The sequence below is a fragment of the Phascolarctos cinereus genome, unplaced genomic scaffold, assembly GCF_003287225.1.
Source record: "Phascolarctos cinereus isolate Bilbo 61053 unplaced genomic scaffold, phaCin_HiC Scaffold_9;HRSCAF=440, whole genome shotgun sequence".
NCBI lineage: Eukaryota > Metazoa > Chordata > Mammalia > Diprotodontia > Phascolarctidae > Phascolarctos > Phascolarctos cinereus.
Window position 1 is genome coordinate 22,824,971 of NW_027556402.1, and position 19,770 is coordinate 22,844,740.

Consider the following 19,770-nt stretch of genomic DNA (forward strand, 5'->3'; position numbering starts at 1 on the left):
CATCCCTGCCACTGCCCCTAGGTCTAGGTCAGCCAAATAAATGAATGAGATTAACATTCTAAATCTTCTTTGGAGCACAAGTACAATCTTGCATGGTTACTGGCTTCTTGGGGACTTAGAAATATTGGATTCTGGACAAAAGGAAAGGTAGATGATGGGAGATTTCCACCATTTGGAGCAAGGGCTGGACAAGCCAGAATGTTGTAGAGCATTAATGAAAATAGTACTCTGAGGATAAAACACTTCCTTATCTGTTGCCTTGTAATTATTTGTTAGCTGTTTTATGGATGTGTCTTGCCTCCTTACCACCCACTGTAAAAGATAAACTCAGGTTGCAGAGGCCACATCTTATGGGATCCAGGGATTTGGAGTTCAAGTAATTAATCAACAAACATTTATTAAGCACCTTCTATGGGTCAGACATTGTGCTAGGCTCTGTAGTAAACAATTTCTACTCTAAAGGAATTTATATGAGATGGGGAAGAGAAGTGTGTTTAAAAGTGTATACAGAACAAATGCAAAGTAATTAAAGACGATGGAGAAGGAAATGGCAACCCACTCTAGTACCTTTGCCAAGAAAACGCCATGAATGGTATGGTCCGTGGGATCATGAAGAGTCGGACAGGACAAAGTGACTGAACAACAATGAAAGACAGGGACTCTGAGGGGAGGGCACTAGCAGTTGAGATGATTAGGAAGGGCTTCATGTAGAAGATAGTTCTTGATATGTTTTTTGAAGGAAGAGAGGAGGCCTCTTTGAGATGGAGGTAAGGAGAGAGCTCAGTCCAGGGATGAGGGACAGCCAGTCTAAAGGCAGATGGAGGGCTGTGTGTAAGGAAAAGAAAGAAGGCCAGGTTAGCTGGATCACAGGGTGTAGAAGGGAGAGTGACATGATTTGTGTTTAAAGAAAATCACTTTGGCAGCAATGAAGGATGGAGAACTGAAATAGAGAAACCAATTGGGAGGCCTTTGCGACCTTGGTGAAAGGTGACGAGGGACTGAGCTAAAGTGGGGGCTCTGTGCGTAGAGACAAAGGGTTGGATGTGAAAGGTGTTATGGAGAGAGAAACAGCAAGATTTGGCAACTGGATACATGCAGTAAGGGTGAGTGAGGAACCAAAGATAATGTCAAGGTCATGGGTCTAGGAGATGGAAAAATGTGGGTGGTACCTTTGATGGAAACAGAGAAGTTTGGATCAGGGGAGATTTTGGAGTTGGGGGAGATAAATTCTGTTTTGGACATGTTGTGATTGTATTGTCTCTATGGTGTCCAGTTTGAAATGCCAACTTAGGAAATTGTTTATGTGGAACTGAAGCTCAAGAGAGAGGCTGAGGATTAATATATAAATTTGAGGTGTTTGCATAGAAATGTTAAGTGAACCCATGGGAATTGATAAAGTTAATGAGAAAGTATAAAAAGAGAAGAGGATCTATGACAGAACACATCTGATATAATCTCTTCATTCTACAGCTAAGGAAACAGGCCAAGAGAAATGTAAGTAAAAGAGCCTAGATTCATGGTCAAATCTTCTGACTCCGTATCCAATGGGATATTTTTTTGCATCTCCCAGAGTGCCTAGGAGAGTGCCATGCATACAGTAGGCACTTATGGAGCTATTTTGGAATGGTGTGTTTCACTGCTCAAAATGATGGACTTGTCACATCATGTTGAACATTTCTCTCTGAACAGAGATACATTCTCCAAGATCTGTTCTCTTCAATAAAGTAGTCAGCATCTGATCTTTGAGTAACATGTGCTAAACGCTTCTGAGTTCCCATGGTGGCAACAATCACGTTCTTCATTGTTGTTGACATCCCAGTTAATTTTTTGGAAAAGCAAGAACAACAAATGTGTATGTTTGAGAATAGGGTGCTGTAATTAAATATACGTTTGTATTGGTCAGAATAAGGATAAGGGGTCCTGGAGCCTGGAGCACTGGAAAAGAGGCTTGTCTCACATTTCCATGCGCTCTTCCTAAACCTAGCAGGCTCTGTAGCAGCACTGACCCATCCTTGTATGTATTCAATTAGATATCATTAGGAAACATTTAACCATTGAAAAGAATCCAGGTTACTACAAGGCATGCCCTCACTAAAGACCTTATTTCTCCTAGACCTTTTATGTTGTCCACACTTTACCCTCTGCAACTAAAGCCTCTAGCCACAGGTGATTTCAGGGGGGTATAAAACACTCGTGTCCCCTGTGTATAGGAAGGTGGCCATTCCTACTTGGATTTGTCTCTTCTTTTTAGAATGTGACTGGAGCTGCAATTCGTGCCAGGGTCCACTGAGCACAGACTGCCTACAATGCATGGATGGTTATGTGCTTCAGAATAGCGTCTGCGTGGAGCAGTGTTCGCTTTCCTTTTACAGGGACTCGGACCATTGCAAGAGTAAGTCTTTATGTGGCTAACTCTGGGTTCTCAATTTCCCCCACCATGGTGGTCCTTCCATAAAACTCAGATACTGTTATAAAAGGGCACATTCTTTACAAATTAGATGAGAGCTGCTTGAGGATAGAAACTGTCTTTTTCCTTTCTTTTAAGCCCAGCACTTAGCAGAGTGTCTGACACAAGGTAGGTGCTTAATAAATGTTTATTGACTGACAAACAGATTTTTTTTTACAAGCATTTATTCATTCTCCATCTCACTACCCCCTCCCCATATTGAACAGTTTTTTGAAAGAAAGAAAAAGAAAACTCTGATAACAAGGATGCATATAGGTTCAGTAAAGAAAGTTCTTAGATTGGCCATGTGCAAAAATATATATCTCATGCTGCATTTTAAGTCCATCACCTCTTTGGCAGGAGACAGGTGGCATGAGGTACCTTCAGTCCTCTGGAATGGTGGCATGTCATTTCATTGATCAGAGTTCTTAAGTCTTTTGAAATTGTTTTCCTTTATAATGTTGCTACCACTGTTCAAACTGATTAAGTTCTGCTGTTGAGTATTGTCAAGTATTTAATAATTTGTGGCAGGACAGGTCTTTGACAACAATCCTTTCTCCGTGCCTCCACACCTACCCTTTGTCTTCCAGACACTTCTAATCTTCCTTCTCTCCCATTGTTCTTAAGTGAAGACCACTTAGATCAAGGATACACAGTGTCCTCTGATAGCTGGTGGCTTTCATATATGTTGCATTGCTCAGAAAATGCCAGTTATAGTAAGGGGTACGAAAGAAGGCCATGGGACCAGGTTCCTGGGTGCTGTCTGAAGTGCACCTGTTCATAAAGGTAGTTGGTGAGCATTTATGTGCCAATGAATTGGTGATCTAGTAAAGTTAGATGTGTAGCTATCACAATTCTAGCTACAACTTGATATGATCAACATCTCTAACCAAGTCTGAGTACAGGGAATGTAGTAGGTGCTTCTGAAATGGATGTTGGATGGAGAATCACCGCTATGTACTTTGATAGACTGATGTCAATACTTCTAACCGTGTGGGATTTCATCCCATCCATGCTTTCTCATCCTTTGTACCTCTTCTATACCTCCCCCATAAATCTACTAGGGATCCACTCAAGGTTCTAGGGAAGAAAGGGATCTTCATCTGATCTCCTGATATAGCGTGTATATCAACGTAGTACCTAGACATTCTATTGCCTATCTCTTACTCTAGTTTCATGAGCAATACATGATCGCTAGCCACTTCTGCTTTCTGCTATCTACAGACCTCCTTGTTCATTTCTCAACTGGTAATGAGTTATAGCCTGCTTATCACCACTCCTCCATTCCTCTTTGGGTAAACCCCAATATTTTAATTCCCCAGAGATCATCTTCCATTGACGATCATCCTTAAACCGTCATTGGAAGACTATTGATGCTAAAAGAAAAGAGCCTTTGTTTCAGGGAGAAGCTTAGAGATATTAAGGGAATACTTTGCACCTCTTGCTCAATTTTGGGCTTGGCTCATTATCTATTTGCATTGTCTGAGCTGTGTGTCAGGGCAGCTAGGTGGTGCAGTGGATAGAATGCTGGTCCTGGAGTCAGGAAGACTCATCTTCCTGAGTTCAAATCTGGCCCGAGACACTAGCTCTGTGGCCCTGGGCAACTCACTTAACCCTGTTTGCCTCAGTTTCCTCATCTGTAAAATGAGCTAGAGAAGGAAATGACAAACCACTCCAGTATCTTTGCCAAGAAAACCCTAAATGAGGTCACAGAGAGTTAGATATAACTCAAACACCTGAACAAAAGCTATATATACTGTGGACTGGCTTTATGTATTGTCTTTCACAGTCTGAACAATAGACACACTTCATCCATTTGATGTATTCTCTGTGGGATAGTTAGGCTAGACTTTTTTATATGTTTATGAGATTATGGACATGTTATGTCATTGGTGAGGCTCTGTTCCAGGGCTTAATGCAATCAGCACACTCTCATTCCAGGGATACCTAGAGCATCTCTTCACCTTTAAAGAATCCATCTTACATTTTATTTCTGCCCTGGACACTAGGGTCAGTGGCATACTTTTGGTGAATATACAGGTCTTTCTATTTTGGGCATCACTTGGCATTAATAATAAGGGAATCATCAAAGATTATTATGTATTATATTATATGTAATTATGTTATAGTATATAATTAATATATGTTATAGAATTGTAGTATGTATAATTATGTTATATATAAAAATTAATTATGGTACATAATTGTATATAATTATGCTATATATAATTGTTATAAATTATATGTAATATATAACATTTTATGCATACGTGAGACATACTTTGGAGGAGAATGTTTAGGATAGACTTTAATCAATCAATATTTTTTATGGTAAATAAATAATGAATATGGGGGTCATGTGTTCTCCATATGAGAATATAATTTATGAAAGCCTGCCTTTATCTTTCCAAATCAGATTATTCTTGCAAAGATTTTATAGCCATGGGAAAGTAGGCATGTGGGTCATTAGAAACTGCCATACCTTGATTCTTTCTTTGGGGAATTAATAATCTGGCCCATGGTTTTTTACAGAGTTTTAACTCTTCCAAATTGTTGCTTCGTTTGACTTTGTTTTTTAGGCTGTGGTGATCACTGTCTGGAGTGTCTGGGTCCTCATGAGTGTACTCACTGTGAAGAACCTTTTCTCCTCATTGAAGCCCGGTGTACCCAGAAATGCGGCCCGCGATATTATGTAGACACTAGGACACAGAGATGCATGGGTGAGGCTTGTCTAAGGAAGCAAAAGTTGGGGGGAAGGCATCTGTTATCTGCGTGCTAATTTCCACTAGCTTTTGTGATATAGGGATGGGAAAACCTGGGGAATCCCCTAAAGTAATTGACAGCTTCCCATGCAAATTACCAGACTGGGTGGTTTATAAAAATTCAGTCCAGTAATGTTTTTGTACAAATCATTCTTGCCTCTAAAGGTCTTTAGGGAAGAGGACCTCAAACTAATGTATAATAGAATGGAAAGACTGCAGTAAGGTCTCTGTCAAGAGCGCAATGTTGAGATGGATTTTAAAATTCAGCCCTATTGCTGAGGGGCTAGAATTGCGAGAATATAGATTGGACCAGTTGGTAATCCATATGGTTACAGCATAGACTGGAAATTTCTTTTCATATGTATAGGAGTGCTTCTGGTTGAAACCAAAGAAAGCAAATTATTTCAATTGTCTTTCCTCTGTATCAAGTGAATGAGCATTTTTCAGGTTTATTTTTTCATGTATAGGGGAAAAAAAACCCTACAGTAAGCCAAGAACATGTCTCAGGTTTTCCTCATCTCTTCAGAGATCCATGGTGTCATTATTGTGGACGTTGTTCTTTGTCCCTCATTCTCAAGTGACTTCAGAAGGGTGATGTCTTGACTTGCACGTGAATTGGATTTAAGTGAGGCAGAGCTGGGCAGAGTCATCAGACTCATGCCATTGACACAGATCATAACTCCCTTTAGTCAAGTAGACTTTGTGAATTGACGTGCCTGGGAAACATTGTCACCTAGGGAGCAACCCTTGGAAGAGGAGCCTCTTTAAAGATTGCCTAGGCTTGTCTTGAGACAGTGCAGGTCCAGCTTGCTGGTGAGCCTTGCAGGAGGGTACTACTCTGCTGGTCCTCTGTCTTGGCCTTTGAGAAGTTGGTGTTGATCTATTCCCTAACGTGATGAATGAAGCATCTGAGAAGGAGTTTAGTGGAAATTTGTTGTAGAATAATACCTTAAGTTTGTGTGACCCTTTACAAAGTACTTTCACACATGTTTTCTCATTTGAACCTGAGGTTTCTACAAGGTAGAAAAGAGAGATAAGGTGACTTCTAGTTTTATAGCTTAGGAAATTGGATCAGAGACCTTCAGTGACTTGTCCAGGGTCACCCAGGTAGTAAGAGCTATAGTCAGAACTAGAATCCGTGACTTCTGACTCAGTATTTCTGTGATCTCAATGTGTGTACTAACTCCAGTGGGCCAGACTCCACCCCACTCTTACCCTTTCATCTCATTCAGCTCTTTCCATCTTATGCAGAGGTGGCAAGGTGGTGCAGTGGATTGAGTGCTGGGTCTGAAGTTTAAATCTGGCCTCAGGCACTTATTAGCTGTGTGACCCTAGTCACTTAACCTCTGTGTGCCTCAGTTTCCTCAACTGTAAAATAGGTATAATATTATTATGCTAATATCCTCTTATTATACTATACCCTACTTGGCAGGGTTGTTGTGAGGATTAAATGAGATAATATTTGCAAAGCACTTAGCACAATATCTGGCACATAGAAGGTGCTTAATAAATGCTTATTCCTTCCTTCCTTTTTTTCTTCCTTCCTTTTTTCTTCCTTCCTCCCTCCTTCCTTCCTTTCCTCCCTCCTTCCTTTCCTCCCTCTCTCCTTCCTTTCCTCCCTCTCTCCTTCCTTTCCTCCCTCTCTCCTTCCTTCCTCCTTCCTTCCTTCCTTCCTTCCCTTCCTTCCTTCCTTCCTTCCTTCCTTCCTTCCTTCCTTCCTTCTTCCTCTCTCCTTCCTTCCCTCCCTCCCTCTCTCCTTCTTTCCTTCCTTTCTTCCCTCCCTCCCTCCCTTTCCTCCATCCTTCCCTCCCATAATATATAATCTACCCAATACTGGCACCCTTTCTCCATTTCTTTTAACATGACTTAGGTAGCACTGCAATACTCACTTAAGTTGTTCACCTGTTATGCCTCACTCTTGCTACATCTCTGGCTCCCTTTCTTTTCTGATCCTGCACTTCTTGGATGGTATCTTTTATGCTGTTCCTCATGCCCAAGCCATCATCATTAGTATATCCTTTTATGATCACCCTATGTCTCTCAATTCCTCTTTGGACCATCCTATAATTTTGATTCTTCAGAAGTTGGGGTGTTCTGTAACACATCATTATCAGCCAGGTAATAAACATTTTGTAAGTATCTGCTGTGTGCAAGGCATTGTGCTAAGTCCTGCTCTCAATGAGCTCAAAGTCTAATGGAGAAGAATATTTGTATTTTAAAAAATGAGTTTTGCTCTAGGGAACAGTTTGGGATTATTGAAAGTGCTATGGAGTTTCACAAATGGAATCCAGTCCACGCTCTTCCTTCTGTTCTGGGCCAAGCTCATTGCTCCTCTCTTGTGCCTATCTGAGATAGAATGATGAATGGAGTGACTCAGATGGCTGTCCCTCTACTTACATGTCCCAGTTCCAGTAATAGGCATTTCATTTTTCCCATGTGGATTGTTTGGGTAGGTTCTGTCAAGAGTCAGTGGACCTCAATGAGGATGCCCTATGGTATTCTTGGGTTGGGTGTCACCCATGAACAGCAACTTCCTCATGTGGTATGGAGGTGATACTGGATTCTCAAAGGTTATTCCAGTAGAGGCTTAGTAGGTTCTACCAAGCAGGAAAGGTTGTAGGTCTTGTCTTGCTGACAGATTGTCTATTGTTTGAGGATCAGCCCAACTAAACAGGGACAGACACATCATCAGTAGGTTGGTTACTGGTGAAGACTTCTCTGAGTACTTGTGAAATAGAGCAATGCAGCAAGACCCTTGGTCCTATGTGGTTCTCCTCCCACTTCTGCAGGGGTGTTGGAAAAGTGATAGGGAAGGGGGCCAAGGACACCAAAACACATGGTCTTTTGGACTGTTTGGACTATTTAAATATAGTTACTAGAAATGTGAGATTCTTAACCGGTCAAATTTAGATAAGCCTCTCTTTGTCAGAATCTGAATTTACAAATCAGGGGTGATTATTGGCTTTACAACCCCACCTCCACCCCGAAAGTCTCCACTTTACGAAATGACTCATTATAGTCATTATTTAAATAGATTCCTGAAAGGATTTAAAAGGATCTAGTGAACAAAAATATAATTTACATGGAATATTTTTCCTACTTCTCCCTCAAAACTCAACCCAAATCTCATCTCCTCCATGTAGCTTTCTCTGATTTCCCAAGGTTGATAATAACTTTCCCAAGGTTGATAATAGCTTTCCCACTTGTACCTCACCCAGTCATTTATTTTGTAACCTTCTATGTATCTGTATCTCCGTATGTACGTGTGTGTATACAATTGATTCTTGTAATTTCTAGTTGTTATGTTCTATAAAGTTGCTGTGAATACTGAATTAGCAAACACTGAATACTGAACCATTGCTTCTGGGAGAAATACAGGGTTATGTACCTGCAGTCCTCCAATTTCAGCATTGACTAGCATTTTCTGAGGCGACCTTATATACAGTTGGCAAATTGCCTCTTCTGTTTTCTGGGTGTACTGTGTTTATTCATTAATGGTGAACTCATGGCGGACAGCACTCTAACTCATGACAAAACGAAGCTTATCTAACACACAATTTTTTTCTCTCCAAGGGCACACCACAATTTTCTTGCACTTAAGAACAATAGACTTTAGACACTTGGGGGGCCATTTTACCCCCCCACCCCAATCACTAACAAGAAAGCACAAAAGCATGGAAAACTTGACATTTAATAGACAAAGAAGGATGCTAGTTTGTGGCATGAGAGCTAAAACAAGAAGGCACAGTGTCCCTCACCTTATTTAACTTTAGCTAGTTAATGCACAATGGGTGTTCTGCACATGCCCATGTATGACCATAAAATCATGGCAAGTATTGATTTTGGGGATTGTGAAAAAATTTACCAAGTAGGCAAATTTACAAATGTAGAGTTTACCAACAATGAAGATTAACTATGTGTTTGTGTATATATATGTGTGTGTGTGTGTGTGTGTGTATACATGTATATGTTTAAATATACATATACACACATATAATACAATATATATATAGTTTTTGGCTAGGTAAAGAAGCCACTCTCTGCCTCATTTTTTATTAAGCCTTAATCACTGAATGGGCTTTGCCTCAGTCAGACTGACATTTGTTAAAGACCTTATCTTAAAAAGGCCAAAGTCCCCAGCCGCGTCCTGTGCCATCTCCAGCCGTCCTGATCTGTGTCTGGCCACTGGACCCAGATGGCTCCAGGGGAGAAAGTGAGGCTGGTGACTTTGCACAGCCCTCCCTCACTTAAATCCAACTAACTTGTATGTAACCTCCCTGATGCCACGGTCCTCTTTGAGAATGAAGGACAAACAATCACATTATGCGTGGATACACATATATGTGTGTGTGTGTATGTATATATATCATATATATATGTATAATATTTTAAAATTCTTATGCCACTGCACAGTATTCTCCATTGCGTTCTGTGTGATAGACACAGAGCATGAGAGCGGGGCCCATATCTCATCTAAATGTTATGTTTTCCTTTGTTGCTCATACTTAGCACAATCGTCCCCATGCAGTAAGATATAGCAGATGCTTGTTGCGTGAATGCTGAATGTGTCCTGATATGGGATCTCAAATCCCACACTGTTTGACCTCTGATATGATTCGCGTTTGAGGTCACACTAATTTCCTGTGCGATGATCACAGTCTTCTTAATGTTGGCCATAGAGTCGTTTTCTGTTTTTGCTTTAACTGTTGACTGCAGACATGGGAGCCCTAGAGAACCTGTGGGACTAACAGGGCTGCCTTCACTGTTTCCTGTTCCTGACAGCCTGTCCCCCAGAGTGTTTGGAGTGCAGCCACAAGGAACAGTGCCATCTCTGTGATCATGGCACGTCTCTCAAGAATGGGCTTTGTGTCTCCAGCTGTGCTCCTGGCTTCTCTGGCCACCTCCAGAATGGAACGTGTCATGGTGAGTGCCCCCTCAGGGAGTCTCATCTGACAGCCTTGGGAATTCACCGGCTGTGTTGTCAGCAGGAAAGGCACTGTTTGTTAAAGAGATATCACTTACAGTATTCTCACTTTTGCGCAGGTATCTTGAGTTGCTTAGAAACAAAAGACTTTTTGCGGATATTGACAAAGGACAAGCTGAGCCAATGTACCACAGGCTTTTTTTTTAATTGGGAGAAAATAATAACCCCTTTACAACAATCTAAAGTGTCAATATATAGAATGACCAGTTGAGATGTGATTGTGTCTACATAGAGGACAGAATGTAGACACATGTGGAATGAATGAATATCTGTTAAGTGCACGTTTCTGAAACAAATAGACTGAGAAATCAACCTCCTTTCCATTATGAGTGCTCTAAAGGAACTAGAAGATGCATACATAAATGATTTACAATATCAAGAGTTGTTTATTTAAATTACAGCTGACATTTGAACACAGCGCTTTCAAGTGAGTAAATCTCTGAGGTCATTTTGTCGCTAATTTTTATCATTCTTGGCTAAACTGCTCTCCCATTTGTAAATCCCTCAGTAATTGAGAATTCAGCTTATTCTTCTAGGCGTGTCGTGGAGAAATCATCCTGTGAGAGTTAATTACATTCTCATCAATTAATAAGATTCCTTCAGTACCTACTGTGTGCCTGCCACCATAGGATAGAGTTATAGTGTAAGATTTCCCACTAGGGGCAGCTAGGAGATGCAATGGATAGAGCACCAGCTTTGGAGTCAGAAGGACCTGAGTTCAAATGTGGCCTCTATACTTGACACTTAGTACCAGTGTGACCTTGGGCAGGTCACTTAATCCCACTTGCTTTGCCGAAAAATAAAAAATTCCTACTAAAATTCAGCATTCCAAAGCTATCCTTTGTGATCTAGGTGTAGGAGGAAGCCGTAAGTATTTAATTCCAATTGTTATAGTTTGGGATAGGGATACTGCATCCCTATATTGCAACATCCCTAACAAGGACATTTCATTCCTAGTGATGAACAGAATTTTAGGACTTCCACGCCTGGGTTAATTTTGCATCTGAGCAAATATGATGTCAGAAGTTGAATCCAAGCAGTGACTAATTAAGAGTTGCTACTAATGTATCCTTGCACCAGAAATGCCAATTTAAAAATTCTGTTTTTGATTGCAATCAGACATACCTCTTAGTCTTAATGCAGGAGTTTGTAGACTATCTTGTGTCATGGACCCCTTTGGTAAGTCTGGTGAGGCTCCTGAACCCTTCTCAGAAGGTTTTTAAATGCTCCAAATAAAGAACATACTATTACAAAGAAAGCTAATTCTATTGCAATATAATTATCAAAATATTTTTAAAAAGATGTTCATGGACCCTACTGCTTAATGAGATTGATATATAGGTGACTTGGATTTCAATGATCACATATCATAGGGGCATCGATTTTAAAGGCTGGAAGTAGGAAGGCGACACCTTAGAGGTCATTGACTCCAAACTCTTCTTTTTACAGATGAGGAAACTGAGGCCCAGAGAGGTTAAATTAGCTGCCCAGATCTAGCATGTGTCGGAAGCAAGATTTAAACTCAACTCTTCCTGACGCTTTGTTCACCATATAGCCTTTCCTGTCATGTTCACTGACCTAGATTTTCATCCAAAGTGGAAACATCCCAGCATAGATTATCTGACAGAGAAGCAGGGAATGTGTCTGTGTCTGCTATTGCCAGTTTTGTGGGGTTTTTTTTCCTTCTAGGCAGCGCCTATACTCATGTCCTTCAGACGAATGCTTCCCTTGCCCTGGGGATCGGCTCAGTGAGGCCGCTGGATTTCTCCTTGCTGAATGTCCGTGCTGGAGAAGGCAGGGGCACAGACCTCCTGTTCCATGTTGTCAGCATCCCCACCAACGGCCAGTTGGTGCTCCTGGCGAATGGGAAGGAGGTCCCCCTGGGTGCAGCTGACCATTTTAACTGGGAAGACCTAAAAGAGAAGAGAGTCCGTTTTGTGCACAGCAAAGGCGAGCCCAGGTGATTCAACACGTGACTGTTCTCTTTCCCCCCTCAGCCTCTTCTTTCTCTCCTTCCTCTCCGTCCTCACCTCAGCAGCAGCCTCTCGGCTTCTTGGGATGATAGATATTACCTAAGTACAAGGCAGTTTCATCTGACTGCCGCCATCTCCCTGTAACTGCTTAGCAAATATGCTTCCGTTACAGACATTTTCACTTTATCACATAATTATGGGTAATTCTCGGACGTGACAGGAAAGTTCCTGGCACAATTAGATAGTTGTGAAGTCCAATAGAAACCAAATCTATCACAGACACAGTTGTCCCAACTGCTCTGTCTTCATCTATTAGAGTAAATATTTTATTTATTTATCATTTTGTCATGAAACATGCTCTGATAGGAATTATTCATTTCCAAGAATATTAAAACTGAGACCTGAGAGTACAGTCAACTCTTAATTATTGAGTCAATGGATTAATTGTGGTTAATTTTTCAACTGTTCCATATTTCTTCTGCCACTTGGCACATGCCTGGCAGTCTCCTCCTCCTACCTCAGCCAGTGTATGTCCTGTGAATGCAAACTGATGTTAACGTTAGGTGAAGCCGAGCCTGTTTGGATAGTTAAATTAAACCTGGCCGGGCATGATGGTGTATGCCTGTAATCTTAGCTACCAGGGAGGCTGAGGCCCATAGATTCCTCGAGTTTGGGAGTTCTGAGCTGCAGTGCACTAAGCAAATCAGGTGTCCTTGCAAATTCAGCATCAGTGTGGCAGGCCCCTGGGAATGACGGGTCCACCAAGTTTACTAAAAACGAGTAAACAGGCCCAGGTTGGAAACTGAGGAAGTCCAAGTTTCCCTGTTGAGTAGTAATGAGGTGGTATGGTGAGTAGTCCATGCACTCTAGCCTGGATGACATAGTGTGACATTTGAAAAGTTTGAGAGACATAGTTTCTGAGTAATTTAATTATTTTATTAATAAGGCTAGCATGTTTATTAATAAAAAGAGGTCAGTGGCACTCTCAAATGCCAAAGATCCCTCATGTTACAATGAGGGGCTAGGCTATGTTCCAGTGAGGGTCTTGAGGTATGTGACCTGGATCACCCCAGTCTTAGTCAAAGAGACTTATCAATTTTCATGTCACCTGTCTGACAAAAGAGAGAAAGCCACATTTTCCCAGACCTCTCTGAGTACAGACAGTGAGCAGGAATGTACTTAACCCAAACTTAGAATTTCTTTTACTGAATTAGATTAGATTTTTAGCCTGGGTAAGTCTTTGCCTAAGATTTCCCACACAAGTTGATTTCTGGATGAGGAAGTAGAAAAGGGGAGAAACCTTGGTCCTGATTTAGTAATTAGTTATTAATACAAGAGAGAAATAATCATTTCTCTCAGTAGGAAGACTCAGAAGGAAGGAAGAAAGGAAGGAAAGAAAGAAGGGAAGGAAGAAGGAAGAATGGAAAGGCAGGCAGGAGGAAGGAAATAAGGAAGAAAGAAAAAAGGAAGGAAGCAGATCTAATCATTTGGATTAGCCCTTATTTTGGATTATCCATCTCACTGCTTTTCATCTACAGTGCAAACCATTTTAAGTTGACTGTCGGTGCAAATAGGCATATGGAATTAAAGGCATAGAAAGGAGATTAATTGAATATATATGGTTTTATTCATTTACTCTCAGACTATTTTCCCATTCCAGTTCTGCCATAAAGGGGACAGGCAGATTGGGAGGTAGATGAATATGAAGTCTTCTTTTGGTATTAGCTCATTGCTCACAATATTGCCAACCTCAAAAAAAAAAAGTTCACTGTTAACTGTAATCATAGCAAGAGTAATAAATGTGCCTGAGTCTTGAAAGAGGCCAGACAACATTGTGGAGAGAATTGCTGCAGATTCACCAATTCATTCTACCTGTGCGCGCGCACACACGTGTGTGTGTGTGTGTGTGTGTGTTTTCCCCCTTATGAGTTCCATGAATCAGTCAGTAAACATGTATTAAGTACCTGTTATGTGTCGGGCACTGAGCTGAGCTCTGGGCATGCAAACAAAGGCAAATGACACAGTCCCTTCCCTTGAGGACTTCACAATGACTGAGGGAAGGAACCATTTTTGAATTTTCTTCTTATGCCTAATGCTTAGCTCAATGCCCTGGCACACAGTGAGTGACAACAGTCTGATGCACTAAGAGGTTAAATGACTTACTGAGGGCCACCGAGCCAGAACTTGAACCCAGATCTAATTGCTTCCTAAGTCATCTTTCTATCTTCTACATCGTGGCGGCCTCTCTGATACAATATATGCACTAAATAATACTCCCCCAGCTGCTCTTTTTTTCTCACTTTATTGGAAGTATTTCTACTGATTTCCCTGCTTTTATTTACAACAAATCTCCCCGCCCTCATTTATACCCTCTTGTATACATTATTATATTTGTCTACAAGGTCCTGTAGGCCATTTTTGGGGAATCACTGACCGTCAGCTGGGTGCTACTGTACCGTTTGTGTTCACTTTCCCTTAATTGTACTGTAAGATTTTTCATTTGAACACACACACACAAAATTAGGACTTAGAATAAATGGCATTTGGATCAGAAACACATCAGATATTCTCAAGGGTAGTGCGTTTTATGTCTGTCTTTTCACAGCTACTTCAGTCAATCCTATTTCAGTCTCATCAGTCTCATCAACCTCAAGGGGTTTGTGACAGTGGTCAAGGGGTTTGCATGAAATTCTTATGCATACTTTAAACAGTTATGATTATAAAGAATAATGCGAATTTTATAGTAAATTATCTTGGGGGTTTACAACACGGTTTTTTTGGTTAAAAGGGGCTCATGGAACAAAAATGTTGAGAACTACAGGTCTAAGGCATGCCTATATTCTCTATTTATTTGCATACTGATTATTATAGCATACTTTTTGCATATTATAATATTGAATTTTGAGAACAGAAAAAAACAAAAAAAAAATGAAACTGAAATAGGATTAGCTGACCAGATTAGGAGGTAGAAGGGAGGAAGAGGGGAGGAGGAAAGGCATATCATCTATTTGGAACTTAATTGAAACTGAGCAAAAAAGTTACAATGTCCCCTAGGATTCCCCAAGCTTCAAAATCTTTCAGAAGCGCTGGTCTCCCACTTCCTTTTTCATTAGCTCACTTTGTGGAATAATGATTACACAGTGAAACGACATCCAGCAGAGCTTCTGACGAGATCTGTGGGAAAGAGGTTCCTCATGCTGGTTTAGAAATTAAAATACTGAGTGCATGATTGATAGCTGACACCTAATTCTTTAACTCTGAAGATAATCGTAAATTTTTTTAATTGGCTATTTTTGTTTTTCTTTTTCTAAAATTTATTTTATTTTTAATCTATAGACTAAAACAAGCGTTTCCATAACATAGTATAACAAAAAGATGATTGCACACGAAACTGCAAATATCTATTATGTATAACTTGCTATTTGTTTTAAATATGTAATAAAATTATCATGTAAATTTCTTTCTTTTTTCTTCCTTTCCCTCTGCCACACCCTAGAAATGACTAGTGTTAGACAAAAATAGGCATATGTATGTAAAGTTATTCTATACACACTTCTGGTTATCAGTTTTTTCTCTGGATACAGATAGCGTCTTTCTTCATATGTCCTTTCTTTTTAATTTGTGTATTTATAATAGTCAGAATGACTCAGTCACTCAAGTAACCAGTATTTTTTTTTAATTAATCTGTCCCTCCCACTCTTCCTCCTCCATTTATACAAACTAAAAACAAGCAAATAAATCCAAAACCCAAATCCCTCAATCTATACTTGCATAATCTGGCAAAAACAAATTCTGCATTAACCAGGCTAGCAAATGTATTTCTCTTTCTGCATTTTAATTTCATCATCTCTCTGTCAGGAAGTGAGCGGTATGCTGCTTCTTCTGATCAGAGTTTTAAAATCTTTCAAAGTTATATTTCTTCTTTAATATAATCATTATAAAAATTGTTCCCCTAATTTTACTCCCTTCTCTCTGCATCCATTCACAGAGAGAAACCTTCCCAGTTTCCTCTGAAATTGTCCATTTAATCATTTCTCATCACACAATAATATTACATTATATTCCTTTCATGAATTTTAAAAACAATGTAGGAAACCAGAATATTTTTATCCTGACTTCATCCTGGGTAATTATCAGTCTTATGCTTTGATTTCCACTAGACTCGTCACAAGGAGACAGTGTGGTATAGTGGAAAGAGAACTGGCGTTGGCATCAGGAAGGCTGCCCTGCTACAAGTCAACAACAGTGCCCAACATGGTGGCCCATACTGACTGTGTGACTTAATCACTCAGTGGCCGGGCAACTTCCTAAGATGAATTCCCGTGTTGCTTCTCATTGATAGCGAGAATTTCCTGATTTGGAGGTCAAGTCTTCATGTCCTCCTACCTGCAACCTTTCCCCAGCCCATTCCGTAACTAATCTGTAATCCAGCTCCTGACTTTTGTACAACCCAAACAGACTTCATCGTGATCTTACTTAATGACTGACTTCATCATTTCTGTCTTTGTTTCTTTCTTGGATACTTGTTTCAGGAAAGGCCATTTTTCCTTGAAAGTGAGTGACCGACAGTTCTTCTCTGAACCACAGCTGGTCAGCACCCAAGCGTTTTCCACGCAGGTAATGACAAACCCTAATGTGGATTTCTGAAGGCAGTTTGTTACAGGTAATGACTGACAAACCCTAATGTGGATTTCTGAAGGCAGTTTGTTACAGGTAATGACTGACAAACCCTAATGTGGATTTCTGAAGGCAGTTTGTTTGGGGAAAGTGCAGAATTCCTGGCAAACAGATCATGAGAGGCTGCCCCAAATTCCTGCTGCCTTCATTTTTTCGAGCAAAAGGACAGTGGGGACAGTTTGTCTTTTTGTAGGGTCACAGAGACAAAACGAGCCCTAATGTCAAAGTTGGAAGACCCGGATCCCCCGCTCCACCCCCCTACTTTATAAAGACTTGGGCTAAGCTGTCCACCTGCCTGAGCTTCAGTTTCCTTATCTATAAAATAGAGAACACAACACCCACCCTGCTTCTCCCAGAGGGAGTTTGTAAGTGCCAAATGAGAGAATGGAAACTTCAGTTCTAGACCCAGGCTTTCTACTAACTAGCTGTTAGTACTAACTTTCTACTAACTAGCTACTAAATTTCTGCTAACTAACCTTCTTCTAAGTAGGCTAGACATAGCTTTGCAGAGCTATAGTGATATAAACTGTTATTATTGTTACACTTCTGATCTTGCAAGGTACCAGGGCATCAGTGACTGTGCCATTAGAGGATTCCACATGATACTAAAGAGTAGTTGACGTACTGTTTCATGAAGTTCGTCTTGTCTGATACAGAATCTGTTAGCTTGTTTTTTGAATATTTTGATAACTCTATGTCAGTATGATTGGTTTCCTTTGTATTTCTGTGCATCTTATTATGCATTAAAAATAACATTATCCTGAAAGGGGTCCATGCTGTAACATTTAAAAAGGTTTGAGAGACACGATTTCTGGGTAATTTAATCATTTTAATTAATAATGCCAGCATTTTAATAAAAGGATGGTTATTTGGCCATCTCTCTTTTAAACCAAAGACAATTATGGCGGCAGGCTCATGGCTTATATGCCCATTGGAAGACAAGTGTTGCTGAGGGTGGCATTCAGTTCTGTTTGGTTAACAATTAATGAGAGCATGAATATTACAATGAGGGGCTGGACCTCAACTTTGATTATGTCACTTACTTCTAAGTTACCCCTAGCCTTGGGCAATCTAGTCAAAGAATTTATCCCCACTCAAACTTGAGTAGAATACAGTAGCTACACCACTTGGGTGAGATTTGGCTAGAGGAGGTTAGCTCAACCTTCAGAGACTGAGATCTTGAAGTTAGGATAAAAGAAAAAGAAGATAAAGATAAGATAAAAAGAAAAAGAAAAAAAATCAGAATCTCCCCAAATCATTGGTTATTAATAATCATTTCTCTCAGTGAGATTCATTAGATCGCCAAAGGGGTCCAGGGCTCAGAATAGTTAAGAATCCTCAGTCTAGTCCAAGATCTTCTTTTTATACATGGGGACCCAGAGGACCAGAGATGGCCTCATAGTAGGTCACATAGTTACCTACAGAGTAGAAGAAATGGAAGTAGAACCCAAGTGTCCTGAATACCACTCCAGGGCTGGTTTTATTACCCAGCATCACCTCCAATGCTGTTGTTTTTTTCTTTTGGAATTGGGTTGAGATATGGTTGGTGGGGTGGGTAGATGGGGGTAGGATTTCCTTATGTATTAGTGTGCTTGGTATAACTTGGTTACAGTCTACTGGTACTAAAGTATTCATTATACTAGTTTATTGGTGCTTTTGTTAGTTTTGAGGGGATGGCATTGCATCTTCTATCCAGAACTTTAGTGAAGAAAAGGATTTTTATAGAGTATCTGTTCCTATCAAGATGACAATACAAACCCCAGCCACACTTCCTTATCCTGTGTAATTCTAGCCCTTCTTCTCCTATTAGTCTTCCATAGAAGATCTACCCATCATGGTAGAATATTTCCCTTACATCTTTTACATTCCCTGAAAGGTACAGCAGTTAAGTTGCCTTCTGGTCATCCCTCAGTCTTCCTAAATGACGATCCTATTCCATAGAGACATCTGTATATGTCTACATAGGTATCTAGTATAATGACAAGTGTTGTATAATGGATAGGAATCTGGCCTTTCATTTGGGAAGATCTAGGTTCTAGTCTTGTCTCTGACACATAATGGCCATGTGACTGTTAGCATGTCCCTTGACCTCTTCATCCTACCAAACAACTCTATAACTATATAAATTGCAGACTAGGTACTGGTATGTGTGGTTTATTGGAGTTTTCTCACTGAGACTTGGTAGAATCACTGAAACAAATATATGAATCCACTTCTTTTTGGACCAGATCTATGATTTCATTAACATAGGGCAGGATTTAGCAAATTATGAGGGCCACCTGTTTTTGTAGGACCTTGAGTGAAGAATGTTTTTTACGTTTTTAAAAATTGTACAATAAAATGCTATTTAATACTGCAAAAACCTTCTTTGTTTGCAGGCTGGATTTTCCCTCTGGCCATAATTTGATGAGCCCTGGTACAGGGCAATGTTATGCATAAAAGACAAGAGTATGATATAAGACCAGTGTTGGTAGATATCGTAAAACTCAGAGTAATGGCGTTCTCTTCTCATAGTTCATCTCTGACAAGTTGCATTTATATATCTCACATAAATATTTGTGGTAGAAGTGTGATTCATTGAGCCTCATGCACCTGAAGGGTCTTCCCATGAACACAGAATGAGGAAAGACAGGCCCAGGAATGATAAGCTGTGAACGCTAAGAGGAGGTCTGTGTGGACCCCAAAATGATCAGTGATCAGAGATGGAATTAGCGTATGTTAGGGATGACCCAGGGATCAAGCCCTGATTAATTAATTGCAAGCTGATTTCATTTGAACTCTATTCCATAAACATTTCAAACTATGTAATGCCTTTTGAGCCGAGATAAGGTATTTCTCATGTCTGTAATTAAAACACAACATAGCTTTCATATAAACAGGAACCCAAAGGGCCTCCTTCAGTGGTTGCTAGTGGTTTTCCCCACCTCT

General features: G+C 40.2%; 1 protein-coding gene across 1 annotated transcript in view; it reads left to right on the plus strand.

Moving 5' to 3' along the window:
- Nucleotides 1-19,770, plus strand: part of FRAS1 (Fraser extracellular matrix complex subunit 1) — a 479,438-nt gene that overhangs the window by 282,206 nt on the left and 177,462 nt on the right. Inside the window, 5 exon segments of the mRNA XM_020988371.2 lie at nucleotides 2,252-2,392; nucleotides 5,026-5,166; nucleotides 9,991-10,131; nucleotides 11,882-12,152; nucleotides 16,698-16,782. Of these exon segments, the coding sequence (XP_020844030.1) occupies nucleotides 2,252-2,392; nucleotides 5,026-5,166; nucleotides 9,991-10,131; nucleotides 11,882-12,152; nucleotides 16,698-16,782 (779 nt within the window).